This window comes from Phyllopteryx taeniolatus, chromosome 15 (genome assembly GCF_024500385.1).
Source record: "Phyllopteryx taeniolatus isolate TA_2022b chromosome 15, UOR_Ptae_1.2, whole genome shotgun sequence".
Lineage (NCBI taxonomy): Eukaryota > Metazoa > Chordata > Actinopteri > Syngnathiformes > Syngnathidae > Phyllopteryx > Phyllopteryx taeniolatus.
In genome coordinates this window covers 12,942,967-12,957,870 of record NC_084516.1, presented here as the reverse complement: position 1 = coordinate 12,957,870, position 14,904 = coordinate 12,942,967, and the positions used below count along the sequence as shown (strand labels likewise).

The 14,904-nt window shown below is 41.1% G+C and overlaps 2 protein-coding genes across 12 annotated transcripts in view; both read left to right on the top strand.

Annotated features, from left to right (window-relative positions):
• LOC133465283 (rab GTPase-activating protein 1) overlaps window positions 1-14,904 on the top strand; it is a 104,674-nt gene that overhangs the window by 46,999 nt on the left and 42,771 nt on the right. The gene's annotated exons all lie outside the window — the stretch shown is intronic.
• On the top strand, window positions 6,959-11,928 carry LOC133465284 (probable G-protein coupled receptor 21). Of its 4 annotated transcripts, none has more exons than XM_061747923.1 (2): window positions 6,959-7,108; window positions 7,185-11,928. In XM_061747923.1, exon 2 carries the CDS (start codon window positions 7,808-7,810, stop codon window positions 9,047-9,049), a length of 1,242 nt encoding a protein of 413 aa, XP_061603907.1. In that variant the 5' UTR covers window positions 6,959-7,108; window positions 7,185-7,807; the 3' UTR covers window positions 9,050-11,928. The 4 variants fall into 4 exon arrangements, with proteins under 4 accessions (XP_061603907.1, XP_061603908.1, XP_061603910.1 ...); XM_061747924.1 differs by having other exon boundaries at window positions 7,182-11,928; XM_061747926.1 differs by having other exon boundaries at window positions 6,959-8,691; window positions 8,881-11,928.

The window sequence follows — 14,904 nt, the reverse complement described above, 5'->3', positions numbered from 1 at the left end:
CTTGCTCCCATTTCCAACATTCTTTTTTTGTCAATTGTGATTTTCTGAATTGACGGTGACCAAGACAAAATTAGTGTCATTAAAAGTATTGGCCCCCTTCTCAGATTCTTATATTTTTGCATAGTTCCCCACTTTAATGTTTAAAGATCATCAAACAAATGTAAATATCAGACAAATATAACCCAAGTGAACTTAAAATGCTATTTTTAATTGTGGCTAATCACAATATTTGGTTAATTTTCACTGATCTCACCCAAGCCTAATTACCTCCAGTCTAGTTCAATGAAGGAATCGCTTAAACAGAATCTGTCCCGACAAATGCAAGTCGGACAAAAGATTTAAACAAACTGAAACAAATGACACGATCCAAAGGATTTCCAGAACAGTCGAGAAATAAAGGCATTGACATCTATCAGTCTGGAAAGGGTTACAAAAGCCATTTCTAAAGCTTTAAGATTCCAACGAACCATAGAGCCATTTTCCATCCATCCATCCATTTTCTGAGCCGCTTCTCCTCACTAGGGTCGCGGGCGTGCTGGAGCCTATCCCAGCTATCATCGGGCAGGAGGCGGGGTACACCCTGAACTGGTTGCCAACCAATCGCAGGGCACATACAAACAAACAACCATTCGCACTCACATTCACACCTACGGGCAATTTAGAGTCTCCAATTAATGCATGTTTTTGGGATGTGGGAGGAAACTGGAGTGCCCGGAGAAACAGGGAGACAATGCAAACTCCCCACAGGCGGGACCGGGGATTGAACCATCCTCCTCAGAACTGTAAGGCTGACGCTCTAACTAGTTGGCCCACCGTGCCGCCCAAGCCTTTTTCCTCACATGGAAAAAACATGGAACAGCATTGAATCTTCCCAGGAGTGGCCGGCCTACAAAGATTACCCCAAGACATCAGCAATGACTCAGGCCACAAAGGAACTCAGGACAACTTCTAAAGAATTGCAAGCCTGCCTTGCCTCAGTTAAGGTCAGTGTTCATGACACAACAATAAGGAAGAGACTGGGCAAAAATGGCATCCATGGCAGCGTTCCAAGACGAAAACCACAGCTGACTAAAAAGAGTATCAAGGCTCGTCTTACTTTTGCAAAAAAAAAACCCAAAAAAAAAACCATCTGAATAATTCCCAAGACTTTTAGGAGAATATTATATGGAAGGGAAATATGAAAGTTGAGCTTTTTGGAAGGTGTGTATCTCTTTACATCTGGCATAAATGTAGCACAGCATTTCTGAAAAAGAACATCATACCAACAGTCAAACGTGGGGTATGTGATGGTCTTGGGTTGATTTTCTCCTTCAGGACCTGACAACTTGCTATGATTGATGGAACCATGAATTCTGTTATTTAACAGATAATCCTGAAGTAGAATGTACAGCCATCAGTTTGTGACCTGACGCTTGAAGCGCATTTGGGTTCTGCAGTAGGATAACGATCCAAAAAACACCAGCAGATCAACTTCTGAATGGCTTTAAAAAAACAAAATTAAGGTTTTGGAGTGGCCTAGTCAAAGTCCAGACATAAATCTAATATGAATAAATCTGAAATGCAGTGGCATAACATTAAATAGGCCGTTCATGCTGGTTCAGGGTTTGAATTATTTTACCATGGTTTAGCTGGGAAGAGAAATGGAGTAGCGTTTATTTTAAAGGAAGAGTTGGTTAAGAATGTTTTTGAGGTGAAAAGAATATCAGATCGAGTGATGAGGTTGAAACTTGAAATTGTATGTATGTATTAGGTATAATGTGATTAGTGGCTATGCCCCACAGGTATGATGTGACCTAGAGGTGAAAGAGAAATTCTGGCAGGAGCTAGATGAAGACCGAGAGAGAGTCTTGATTGATGCAGATTGTAATGGACATGTGGTAAAGGAATCAGGGATGATGAAGAAGTAATGGATAATTTTGGCATCCAGGAAAGGAACGTGGGGGGACAGATGGTTGTAGACTTTGCCAAAAGGAGGGAAATGGCTGTAATGAACACTTTTTTCCAGAAGAGGCAGGAACATAAAGTGACCTACAAGAGTGGAGGTAGAAGCATGCAGGTTGATTAGATTTTGTGCAGACAATGTAATCTGAAGGACGTTACTGACTGTAAGTGGTAGTAGTAGGGGAGAGTGTGGCTAGACAGCACACGATGGTGGTGTGTAAGATGACTCTGGTGGTGGGGAGGAAGATTAAGAAGACAAAGGCAGAGCAGAGAACCATGTGGTGGAAGCTGAGAAAGGAAGCAAAGCACAGCATGTATGTATTTATATAGCACATTTCATACACAAGATAACTCAATGTGCTTTACATGATTAAAAACAAAGGACAAAAACATCTTACAAACATTTCAAACAAAAAGGGGGAAAAAATAAATAAAAGTACAATTCAAACAGTGTACAGTGCAAAAAATATCATTTAAAAGTGGAAATGCTCTAAAAAGCATGACAGAAAAAGAAGAGTTTTTAACCTGGACTTAAAAACATTCACACTTGGGGCTGATGTCACTTCTGTTAGCAACTTAATCCATTTGTGTGCAGCATAATAGCTAAATGCTGCTTCATGTTTGCTTTGGACTCTGTGCTCCACTATTTAACCTGAGTCTGTTGAGCTCAGACCCCTACTGGGTTTATCTCCCATTAGCATTTCTTTCATATATTCAGGACCTAAACCATTTAGTGATTTGTAGACCAGTAGCAGAACTTTAAAATCTATTCTAAAGCTGACTGGAAGCCAGTACAAAGAGTTTAGAATTTGAGTAATATACTCTAACCTCTTTGTTTTGGTCAAAACCAGAGCTGCAGCTGTTTAATGCTCTTTTTGGGAGTCCAGTCAGAAGACCATTAGAATAGTCAAGTCTACTTGAGATAAAAGCATGGATGAGCTTCTTCTGGTCTGCTTGACACATGCAAGCCTTCACTCTGGATTTGTTCGTCAGATGATCGAAGGCAGTTTTAGTAATGTTGTGATAGAACACCAAGGTTTCGGACTTGGTCTTTGTTTTTTAAAGAGAGAGACTTCAGGTATTTACTAACAGCAATCCTCTTATTTATTGGCAAACACAATTATCTCAGTTTTGTTGTGGTTTCATTGAAGAAAATTCTAGCTCATCCAGTTATTTATCTGTTTTAGACAGTGATACAGTGTGTCATCTGCATAGCTATGACAGTCAAAATTAAAGAATTTGACCCAAGGGTAGCATATACAGGCTGAACAGCAGGGGTCCAAGAACTGACCCTTGAGGGACCCCATCGGTCATTGCCATTCGATGGGATTGAACACTTCCAATGGTTACAAAATAACTCATTTTCTCCAGGTAGGACCTGAACCATTTAAGAGGAAGAGTGTTGTGCGGCTTTTCAGGAAGAGGTGAGGCAGGCTCTTGGTGGATAGGAGGAGGTTCCAGAAGACTGGACCACAACAGCCAAGGTGATCAGAGAGACAGGCAAGAGAGATTCGGTGTATCTTCTGGCAGGAAAGGGGAGGAGACTTGGTGGTGGAACCTCAAAGAACAAGAAATCATACAAGGAAAGAGGTTAGCTAAGAAGAAGTGGGACACAAAAGGTTTGTTGGTTTGAAAAAGAATGGGCTTAAGACTATTTTTCTGTTCAATGGTGCCTGACAAAATATGATGGGGAGTTTAAAACTAGTATTGAGACCTTGCGCAGGGTATAAAGGCCTACGTTGTGCTCAGCTCAGCAACCAAGTGTCAGGATGCCACGGTGCTGCCGCTTCCTCATGTTGGCTGCACCTTCTTATTATTTTTTTCTTGGTTTCTTGGTCGTCTTTCTCACCTTCCTCTCTTCTTTGATGAGCTCTATTCCCTTTCCTCCCTCTGCTATCTTTTTTCCCCCCATTCCTCCCCATCCAGCCCTTTTCTCCTTAACGTCATTTATTTTTAGCTCCTCGTGCAATGGGCAGAGGGGATGCGTGAACGCGAAGGCGTTTGTCTGGATTTGCTGGGTGGGGGTAGAGAGAGGTGCAGGCTGGTGTGTGTGTGTTTGTGTGTGCGTCGATCACGCGACAGCAAATTTCTCTGCACGAGACAAACTTTGCAGCCTTCAGAAATTCATTAGAATGAGGAAGTGGATCATGTAGCATTTGGCTATTAATAGCCTGTGAGTCTTCTAATTATATTTTTTTAGTCCAGGATCTTGTGTAATTAGATGTAATCATAACAGCACATAACCTCATAAGTTGTAGCACAGATTCATTAGACTGATGGGAGGCCTGTCACAGCTAAGTTGTTTAAGAAGATGCAATCAAAAAACTTTAAATGGAGGCCTGACCAGTTTTAGAACTTAAAATGAACAACTGTCTGCTAGGAGGGAGATTAAGATGTCAGGTTTGCTTGTGCCGACTCACTATTGCTGACGCTTTCAAAAATAGTCTCCTGCACCATCTGCAAAACTGTTAGACCTAAAGGAATTTATGTGAGCATAAATACACGTAAGGTGTTTTAACATTGAATACCCACCCCTTCCTGTCCAACTACATACATGCAAATCAGTCGCCTTTTAGCAAAATTCGCCGTTTTGCACTCAAAATAGGCAATTTTCGTGACTCGTACAGATCCAATTAGTTTTTGGGGGGGGGGGGGTCGCTGTCGTCATAGACTGTTTCGTACTCCTTCAGCGCTGGCAGGTAGATCCATTCCACACATCTACCATCCACACACAGATGTAATTGTGAAAATTACTCTGCGGCGAACTAAAATGCTGGCGCATCGGCATGAGGTTCCGCCTGTGCGCTCAGGATAAATTACAGGAGTTGACGAGACCAGAAAAAACACTTCCGCCGCTTTTCCTGTTAAGAAGTAATGGTACTTTTACTCCATTACAATGATCTAAATGTCGGTCGCTACATTTATTGATCAGTTATTCCTTATTTAGCAACTATTATGTGAGCGAGACTACGACTTAGACTTCCGCATTGGCGTTGTTTGCTCCAATCCAGTTTAAGTGCTAGTGACGTTTAAGTCTAGTTCACCAATCAAACGACACAAGAAAGTCACATGACCTCACACGTCGTCTTCTATTAGGCTTCCCGGGCATAGGTATTAAAACTAGATAAGCCAGCCCTGCTGATCGCCGTGCTTACGTGGCGGCCATGTTGGGAAGGTTGGCAACGTCGCGCAACTTGTCGTCTTTACATTTAGACGAACAAAAACAACAGCTTTCATGTAGTATTTGTCTGGCACTGTCTGCCCAAACATGGATATTTCAGCTCACTTATAACTTGAGAAAACACCGTGCAGTAAATTGCAGATGTTTTGATTGTGCATACGCACACGCCCTCACACAGCAACATCAGAATTTGCAAAATGTGCATTTTATTTTGTAATTTTTTTTTGTATTGATGTTCATGCTGTGGTTAAAAAAACCTGAAGTTACTCACCATTTACTCAGTACTTGAGTAATTATTTCACTGTGTACTTTTTACTCATAAGTAATGTTTTTGGAGAACTACTTTTTAACAACACAAACAAAAATATTGTACTTAATATTTTCCTGCAGGATGCATTTGGGATTAGCCTTTGAAGTTGTCACCTTTTTCATGCCTTTGGTGTTTTCATGTCTGCAACTAGAACTTTATATTTATTACCCATTGTGTAATTTGTCTTTCAGTTTTGTGGAAAAAAAAAAAAAAAAAAAAAAAATCAACAACTTTGGTAACCTCCACTGGAACTCTTATGAAAACCTCAAATTTACGATATTGAATTTAAGATATTTCTAACACAATTAAAATACTACCGGTCATAATTCGAAAGATTGTTCCTGTTTATATGGTTATATTATAGCTGACTGAATATCAAAAACCCCTCTCAAAAAACATGACAGTATTCAATACTACCCATGATGAAAGTGGTTTTGTTCTTGCTGTAATTCACAAAATATTTGCTGCACTAAACCGTAGTAAATCGTGTGTTTTTTCACATAGCATTGTTGGCATGCATAATCATGTATTTCTACATTGGTATCTCATTTTGGCTCGATTCACTCTCTGTCAAGTGGTGTTAGGTGTACTTTATCATCAGCACTCATTCTTTCAATTGAAACATGTCTACTGCAAATCAACGATTTGTGCAGTAAGATACAGATCAAAAATAATTTTGCAGACAACTGGGTCAACACTTCTTTATACTCGCGCGGACGGCGAGCACGCTGACGTCACTGCGGCTATCCGGCGCGTAGTTTGACTTTATACTCGAGCCCAACCCATGCGTGCAGTTTTGAAAATGTACTGCAGTTCACCTCCAAATCGGAGATGTCGCTACTGCTGGTATTGGCTAGGACACCACAGGCTGGATGGAGTTTCCTCTGCATTTTTCTGGCCATTTCAGGTAGCCGTGTTTACTTTCCTTTCAGTAACAAGGAACAAAGCAACAACAATGGTGACCGTGGAACAGTGTCTGCTAGAACAAATGGACCTAGATGACCAGGTGATACGTTTAATTATGCTGCAAAATCAATCGGGAAGGTGGCGGCGTAGATGGTATGTAGAACCAAGGGACACGCTGAGTACTTTATCACAGCATGTGACTAAAACGGACCAATCACGAGAGATGATCTCCGCGCTGTTCGACGCGCAGCAACTATTTCTGCAGCGTGCGCGCCAAGCTACACAGAAGGGCCGCACGGGGCAATTCGTCGGTCACGTGATGCAATGCGGGCGTTGGCGACCGCAGGAGTATAAAGAGGCTTTAAGACCACTCTTTTGTATCAGTATTTAATCGTTGCGATAATAATCTGACTGTGCGCATGACAGCATATACAGAAGAGAAATGGAGGGGGGCTGGAGAAGGTGTGGGATAGATCCAGCCACGTCTTTACTCTTGATGATTGGTTTGAGCCACAGAGAAGGGAGGGACATCTGCCAGTGTTTCTTCAGAGAGAGAGAGAGAGAGAGAGAGAGAGAGAGAGAGAGAGAGAGGGAGGGTGGGTGGGACGGAGGGAGACTGGGAGTGAGAAAGAGACGGTTAGTAAAGGAGGATAAATCATCACCAAGAGGAGGAGGCAGAGGGTTCTCCCAGCCTTGGTATGCCTGCCTACCTCATTTCCACTCCAGACATCGTTGCTTCCCCTGATCGAAATAACAACTGAGGTGTGGAGGTGTGTTAATGTGTCTGAGTGTGTGTGCAGGCATTTTCAACATTTGTCACCTTGTACACCGCTTTCCTCCCAGCAGTTGGCTGTGATACTGTGGCAAAGGACTAGACGGAAACTCGAGGGGGGGAAAAGCCGGCCGACACGGAAGTGTGGTGGAAATACGGTAAACAAGGAGCAAGAAACGAGGAAAAGAACAAGAATCAGGAAAAGCTGGACATAGCATCGTTAATGCCTGCTTTTTGTATTCAGCATGTTGCATATTTTTACTGGAAGCTGGGATTGTGATTCTGTGGACTACCAAAATATAAGAGGGACCCCTCGTTAAGTCCCTTCTCCAGGAGATGTTGAAGCCATCTCTGGGTTTATGGGCACCAAAGGCTTGTCAAGCATAAACCAGACAGGATTTTTTTCTTCAACAAAGGCAATTTTTTTGCCTTATGCTCGGGATAATCAGAATCCAGTAGACACATTCTGTGTTCATTTGTTTGCTATTTAAAAAAAAAAAAAACCTGCAAATAGAGGGCTTCATCACCTTCCCATCCCCCTTGCATTTGAAATGAAGTGACTGATTAACTACGGAATTGAAACATGGAGCCTTTGGTTTAAACTGAAGCCATGCAGTTAGTTTCAAAGCCAGGAAACTACGTGAAAAAATTAGTAGTTTGACCTTACACTTGAAGGGCCCCACGAGACATCATCCTGATGATGAATTCCTCTCTGGATCCACTGAACCAGAGCTCTACTGACCTGTCGAACTTCTCTGCTCCCTTTTGCCTGCTTGAGATTAGCTATTCCAAAATCATCACCACCTGTCTGCTTGAAGTCTCCATTATCCTTCTCCTCACCGTTCTGATTATTTCAGGTAACCTGGTGGTGATTTTTGTTTTTCACTGTGCCCCTTTGCTTAGTCAGCACACCACCAGTGCTTTCATCCAGACTATGGCGTATGCTGATTTGCTTGTTGGTGTCAGTTGCCTCTTCCCCTCCTTGTCCTTACTTCATCACCTCCAAGGACTTGACCCCAAACTCACCTGCCAGGTTTTCGGTTACATGGTATCCGTTTTAAAGTCTGTCTCAATGGCGTCATTAGCATGTGTGAGCGTGGACCGCTACATCGCCATCACACAACCCCTGACCTACGCAGCCCTGGTAACTCCATGTCGAGTGCGCTGCTGCATCATTCTGATATGGTTGTACTCTGCACTGGTGTTTTTGCCATCATTCCTTGGGTGGGGAAAGCCTGGTTACCACGGCGATGTGGTGGAGTGGTGCGCTGTCCAGTGGAGCACCCAGCCAGCCTTCACAACCTTCATTGTCATGCTTCTCTATGCCCCTGCTGCGCTCACAGTCTGCTTCACTTATGCTAACATCTTCAAGATCTGCCGACAGCATACACGGGAGATCAGCGAACGTCACGCACGTTACCGACCCAAACCGCACCAAGACCCAGGTTTGACATCTGGATCTCTGGTCAAGGACAATGGTGAGTTAGACCAAAGTCATTCGCCCGGCTTATTCAAACTTCAGAAAGACCACCATCAACAATCGCAGTATCAACAACCATCTTCAACATACCCGGACAAACGGTATGCCATGGTACTGTTCCGCATTACCAGTGTTTTCTACATCCTCTGGTTGCCCTATATCATTTACTTTCTGTTGGAGAGTGGTGGAATCTACCACCATCCTGCAGCATCTTTCCTCACTACTTGGCTGGCCATCAGCAACAGCTTCTGTAACTGTCTCATATACAGTCTCTCCAACTCTGCCTTCAGGAAGGGCCTCAAGCGCCTCTGCTCCTACTGTTTACGGCGCAGCGGCAGCGGGTTTGGGGTAAGGAAACCCAAAAAGGCATTCATCGGTTCTATTGAACAGGGATGTGCTGGGACAGGCTATGGATCTGGCCACAGAGACATAGGAATTGGCACAACTTGTCATGTGTAGTGCCCGCATTGGGGACAGCCTTGTGCCAAATTTGGCATTTGAACTGCTCAGAAAAAGTGTCTTCTGCAAGTTGAAATGTTTCCACGAAGAGATGGAGGGCAGCGTCATGATCCCACTGCTGTTTCCATCACATTTGGAGGTTACACAGATGTCCTCGCTGCACACGCCACCGCTGGCAGTGGGAGGAGTCGAGTGAAGCACTGAAGGATAAAATGTCCTAAATAGTTGTCATTCATTCATTTGAGGGATAGTAGTGAAAGATGGATGGGATTTTAGAGGAGCAAGATTGTTTTTCTGTTTGGAAATATATATAAATCTTTTTGCAAAGGCAACACAATGTAAGGATTGAGTATTGTCAAGAAGGGTATGTATGTCAATGCAGAAAACAATGTGAATGAAAACAAAACATTATGTAGAGGGGAGCTGAACTGTTAATGTACGAAGTACTTTGAGGTGCTCCTGCCACGCTATGTACTTAGAACAAAACTATTACGTGAATATTGCATTGAATTAAAATCAATGAATGATATGTCTGATTGCGTTTTAATCAGTGAACACAATACAAGCAATGTAGAGGTAGAACTTGTCTTTTATCCATTTTCTATTGGTTTGTGCAAGACTTTAAATCTTAATGAAAATTCAAAGATTTTATGATGAATGACCATGAGAGGCTTTGACTGTTAGCAACAACAACAAAAATGCAGTCTTTTTAAAATTCCTTTCTTGTTGTTGTTGTTGTTGTTGCATATAATGCAGTTGTCCCCACATTTTTCTCTGCTGTCTGGTAATTTCATTGCATGTCTGTTGTGTTACTAAATGTAAGCATAAATTATTAAGCAAAACCAATAGAGAATGTTTTCACACTATCTGTACGGTGATAATTGGTACATCATTTAATAATCTGGTACATATTATGCCTGAGGACAGTGGTCTAATGACACACTGAGCATTTTGTGGCAGCTGAAACGTCACGTCCCTTATATAAAGAACTGCCTTGTTCCATTGAGCGCAGTGGAAGTTAGATGCAGTATTGTAATCATTGTAATGTACCTGTGGATTTGCACAAAACCGTTGACCAACACGGGAAAACACCCAAAAACAAAACAAAGAGGCCATTCTCTCTGGTTACAAAGTTCTTCTGAAAGGAGAGTGACACCTGAGACTTGCATGTGTCTGTATTCATGCATGTATGTTTCCATCATCTCTTCATCTGTACTTCTGTTACTGGAACTTCACTTTCAGCAAGATGAAGAGATCCATTGTATGAGTATAAAACATGGAAATAGATAACATAGCTTCACATACCTTATGTTATATACCAAAGAAAGTTTTTTGTTTTTCAAACTGGTATCCAGTATGGGGACTTAATAATATTTGAGGGGGTTCTGCACTTTTGGTGTAGACTGTCATGACTGTGAAGCGCAGCTTGATGTAATTCATTGTTGCCTTGAAATACAAGTTAAAGTGGGAATTTGTTACCCTACCATTTAGAGAGGGCTCCGTTTTCTAGACATCTGACTGTTAGACTGAATAGACGGGCTGTCAGTTTTATCTGTGCCAGGGGTGCAAAGCCGCCAGCTAACAGAGTTAGCAGTGAGGTATAACCTTTTTCATTTACGTAGTGACCATTTGTTCTTATAACACCTTACTTGTTGTACTCGCATGTTTTCTTTTCATTGTGTTTGCTAGCACACATGCGCTAGTGTTAGCGACTCAGTTCGGGTGTACTAGAACGCGACCGATGGCTGGACAAGACTGTTAATTAAAGCAATGGTGCTAACACGGTTATCACCTTCCATTGCTCAACTAACTCCCACTCAAGGATATTTTAAGTGTTTTTGTGGGTGTACTGTTTTGTAATTATGATGCACAATAATGATACATACATGTTGTCTTACAAAATGCTGTCATGCAGTGCCAAATATGAGTCATTCATGTTACTACCTTCTGCTGTCAACTCATTGTCAGTGTAAAGAAATGCCATATTGAAGGTTTGTGTCTATTCCATTGTGAAGACAGAGTAAATGAGGCAGAACCGAACTGTAATTGTATTTATTGTGAAAGTGCATCTTTACCTTAGCAGTTTTTATCAAGGCGATACTACTGTTACATTTTTTTATTTTATTTTTTAAAGCTTGAAGAGAAAATGTCGGATTGTAATCTGCGGAGGTGATCAGAATTTATTGATTTAAACAATAAATAAAAAAATCAAGGTCAGATGACGGGTATTGCTGCTGCCAAAAAAATTGTGCACTACTTTCTGGATTGTTTGTTGGTCAGGGAGCAAGTGGAGTCATTTCTGTTAATACATTCTCAACTTGTACATATAGCATGGCTCCTTGTAAATAAAAGCCTTTTGAGAGATTTTATGATTAAATTATTACATTTTAAGACAACATCTAGGACTATAACTACTCAATACCGTTGGCCATTAAACACTTAAACAGGTTGTACAACCTTAATCAATTACTGTGCTTTCACACACATGCAGAGCAAGAGACGGACATTATGCCTCTTTTGATCTGTGTTGGGTTTTCTTTGTGCTTATTTTAGCATCTAAATAGGACACACCAGTACAGAGCTAATTGCACACTCATGACCCAGCTTTTGTGAGCAGCTGACTTTTACTTGTACTGAGATAAGAGTCCGGTCTTACCAATGTAAAGTCACTGTCAAATGCAGAATGAGTTTTAAACGATGAATTCATAGACTGAGAATGTGGAGATAAAATCAATTAAATGTGTGAGACCCTGTGACCAATATAAGAAGATTTTATGATGCTCTGCTGGGTAGCAAACCTACATGTACTGTATATTGTATTGTAACTTTGTACATGTTGTGTATCTGTACTGATAAAATAAATGTAATATCTCTATGTACGGTTGACGTCTGTTTACCTTTTCTAATCAGTCAATGACAACATGTTCAAAGCATAATATACGCTGTGCTACGCATCATATGGTACAATGTTTTACAAGAGACTAATAAATATGGTCTATGGAATTCTTCAGTAAGGTCTTAATCAAAGAAAAGTAATAGCTTGCAATCATGCAAAACTTCATCATTTGCTAAATTGCAAATGTGCCAGTTTAGATTGTCGCAGAGATAATCCTAACATGATGTAAATGGAGTGTAACGCACAGGCACCAGAATTCAGAGCGCTGCGTGTGCAGTATGGTAATGAGGCAGCGCATGTTTAAGTGGATGACTGAATGATGGGAGATTGATAAGAGAGTGGAGGAAGTTGATTTGGCACTTTACGTTGTCTTTGGCACTATTATGATCTACACTCCCCTTGTCTCACAACCTTGTTGTGATTGGGAAGATACTGATGTTGCTTGTTAGAATTAAAAGAGCATAGTAGTAGAAGTGGCACAAAAACTAGGGCGTGAGGATTATTGTTAAGATTTAATGATTGAATATGCAAAGGTGAGAACATAGCACAGCTGGGGGTCGAGTTTGGAAATTGAAAGAATGCTAGGAGAAGAATTTGTCAGGTTTAAATAAAATTCTATGTTCTTTTGGCATTTCAGCAGGGAGCATGGAAATAATAACAATGAAATGTCAGCCATTGTGTTAACTCAAACAAAATCAGGGACATAAACAATAGAGGGCTAAATACTCCGCCTTCCCACGGAAGCGCAACTCTGATCCGTTATTCCCAGCATTATAGTAGTCGTACAGTACATTCAGTCCCACACATTGTGGGTCTGCCACATTTGGCTCAAGTGAAGTTTTTATTTGTCTACTACCTGGGCATGTTTTGTCCCCTTGCTTGTATTCATGATACTAATCACTGATTGAGGAGTCCAAATCCTTTGTGTCTCAAGCATGTACATCCAAGCAATAACCATTTTGTCAAACCAACTGTATACTATGCATGTTATTCAATGATTTTAATCCAGCAATTATTACTACAACCTTTATTTTGGAAATGGGGGTTAATGCTATCACGTTATGTCTGTACATGTATATTTTACAATTATTACAGCTGCTTAAATCTATATTGGAGTGCTAAAAGCAATGCATTTCTCCGTATAACAGCTTCAGATAATTATTTTCTTATGGTGAGACAGAAACAACTTTGAGAACAACAGAGCCCTTGTTTGTTGTTATTACATTCTTATAAAATCGAGTGTTTATTTATTTATTTTTAATCATAGGCATTGGCTTTACTAATTAGATCAGCTTGGTCATGCTCGCAAATTTAGAGGAAAATGGATTGAACATAGTTCCTGTGAATAGTTCTGCATCTCAAACTACAAACCTATTTGTGGCTGAAGCCAAACTTCATATACAATATAGAAATCCATAGTGTATTACATTAACATTATCGAAAACCCACCATTGTACCCAGCTGTATATTTTTTTCATTGTATTTTATTAAGCCATTCAAATGACTAAAGAAAGCACCGGACTGTTTTTTCATCAAATATTATGACTTAACTTTAGTTGACAATTCTCTAAAAAAACTTTTATGCAATATTATGCAATTTTTCCATTTTAAAACTGTTCACAGTTTACATTCTTCTGTCAAAATACACAAAAGATAAAGAATTGCAGCTCACTTAAAATAGGGCGTGCGTTGAAGTGAGCGGCAACATAAGCTTGCCAACTTTGTACCTTTTAGCATTTCAGACCGTGCTAGTGATAAGGAGAGAAAAAAAAAAAAAGCAATAGCTACAAACCCCGCTGTGTCCAGTCTGCAAATTAATCATGTATGTGGCCACCTTTGTTTAATTTAGCTGTATCCCAAAGGCCAATAAAGACTCAATTGTAATTTCCCTCTTGGAGGCAGCATTTCATCACCAAACCGCTGAAATGCATTTTGTAGTAATATGTTGCACAACACAGATAACCCCCGCACCCATTCATCCATTTTCTGTACCGCTTTATCCTCACATGGGTCGCAGGCGTGCTGGAGCCTATCCCAGCTATCTTCGTACACCCTGAACTGGTTGTCAGCCAATCGCAGGACACATGTAAACAAACAACCATTCGCGCACACATTTACACCTAAGGACAATTTAGAGTCTTCAATCAACATACCATGCATGTTTTTGGGATGTGGGAGGAAACCGGAGTGCCTGGAGAAAACCCACGCAGGCACAGGCAGAACATGTAAACTCCACACAGGCCGGGATTTGAACCGCAGTCCTCAGAACTGTGAGGCAGATGTGCTAACGTCATCCACCGTCCTTTTGGAAGTCTTCCTTCTGCTGAACACTATTCTAGTTTTGAATGTATTTTCCGTCTCATACATGGTTTCTTCGGTGTGTAAATTTACTGTACTCCCTGTTTGACAGTCATGGAGAAGCAAATGGTCTTAATTCTTGGTACTCCAGTTCCGTCCACCACCATGAGACATTGGGTATGTTTTCATTCCACTCTCACGCTAACTTCATACCAAGTCTCTCTTCAACTGAACACAAAAAGACAGAAGGGAAGTTAATTGGCCATTATGTCAGGGGTCTTTGTCTAAGCTCTCAGCACTTGAGATAAGAACGGCTAAGTGGTGCTTGTGTAAACATGGATGCTTATCATTCACTCGGATGCTGTGGATCAGTTTTATGGACGCACTCACTCCAGGCGGTCGATTGTAAAATGTATAATTATCAAAGACTGCCTCTGAATGAACTGATATAAGGATATCGATGGCCTTGGGCTTAAACTGTACTGGGGGTTACTGTACTGTCTGCTTTTGTTGTCATAATGGCGATAACAGGCCAGGAATGACAGAATGTGGAGGATTTACCACAGAACATACGGTACACTCTACATCTTGATGACAAACTTGGTACACAGTCTTCCAAAAACAGTAAACAACAAACGCAGAGTGAACTATAGTATCCTGT

What these genes read in the sequence shown, in the direction of transcription:
- LOC133465284 (XM_061747923.1), top strand. Translation starts at nt 7,808, where the DNA reads ATGATGAATTCCTCTCTGGATCCACTGAACCAGAGCTCTACTGACCTG.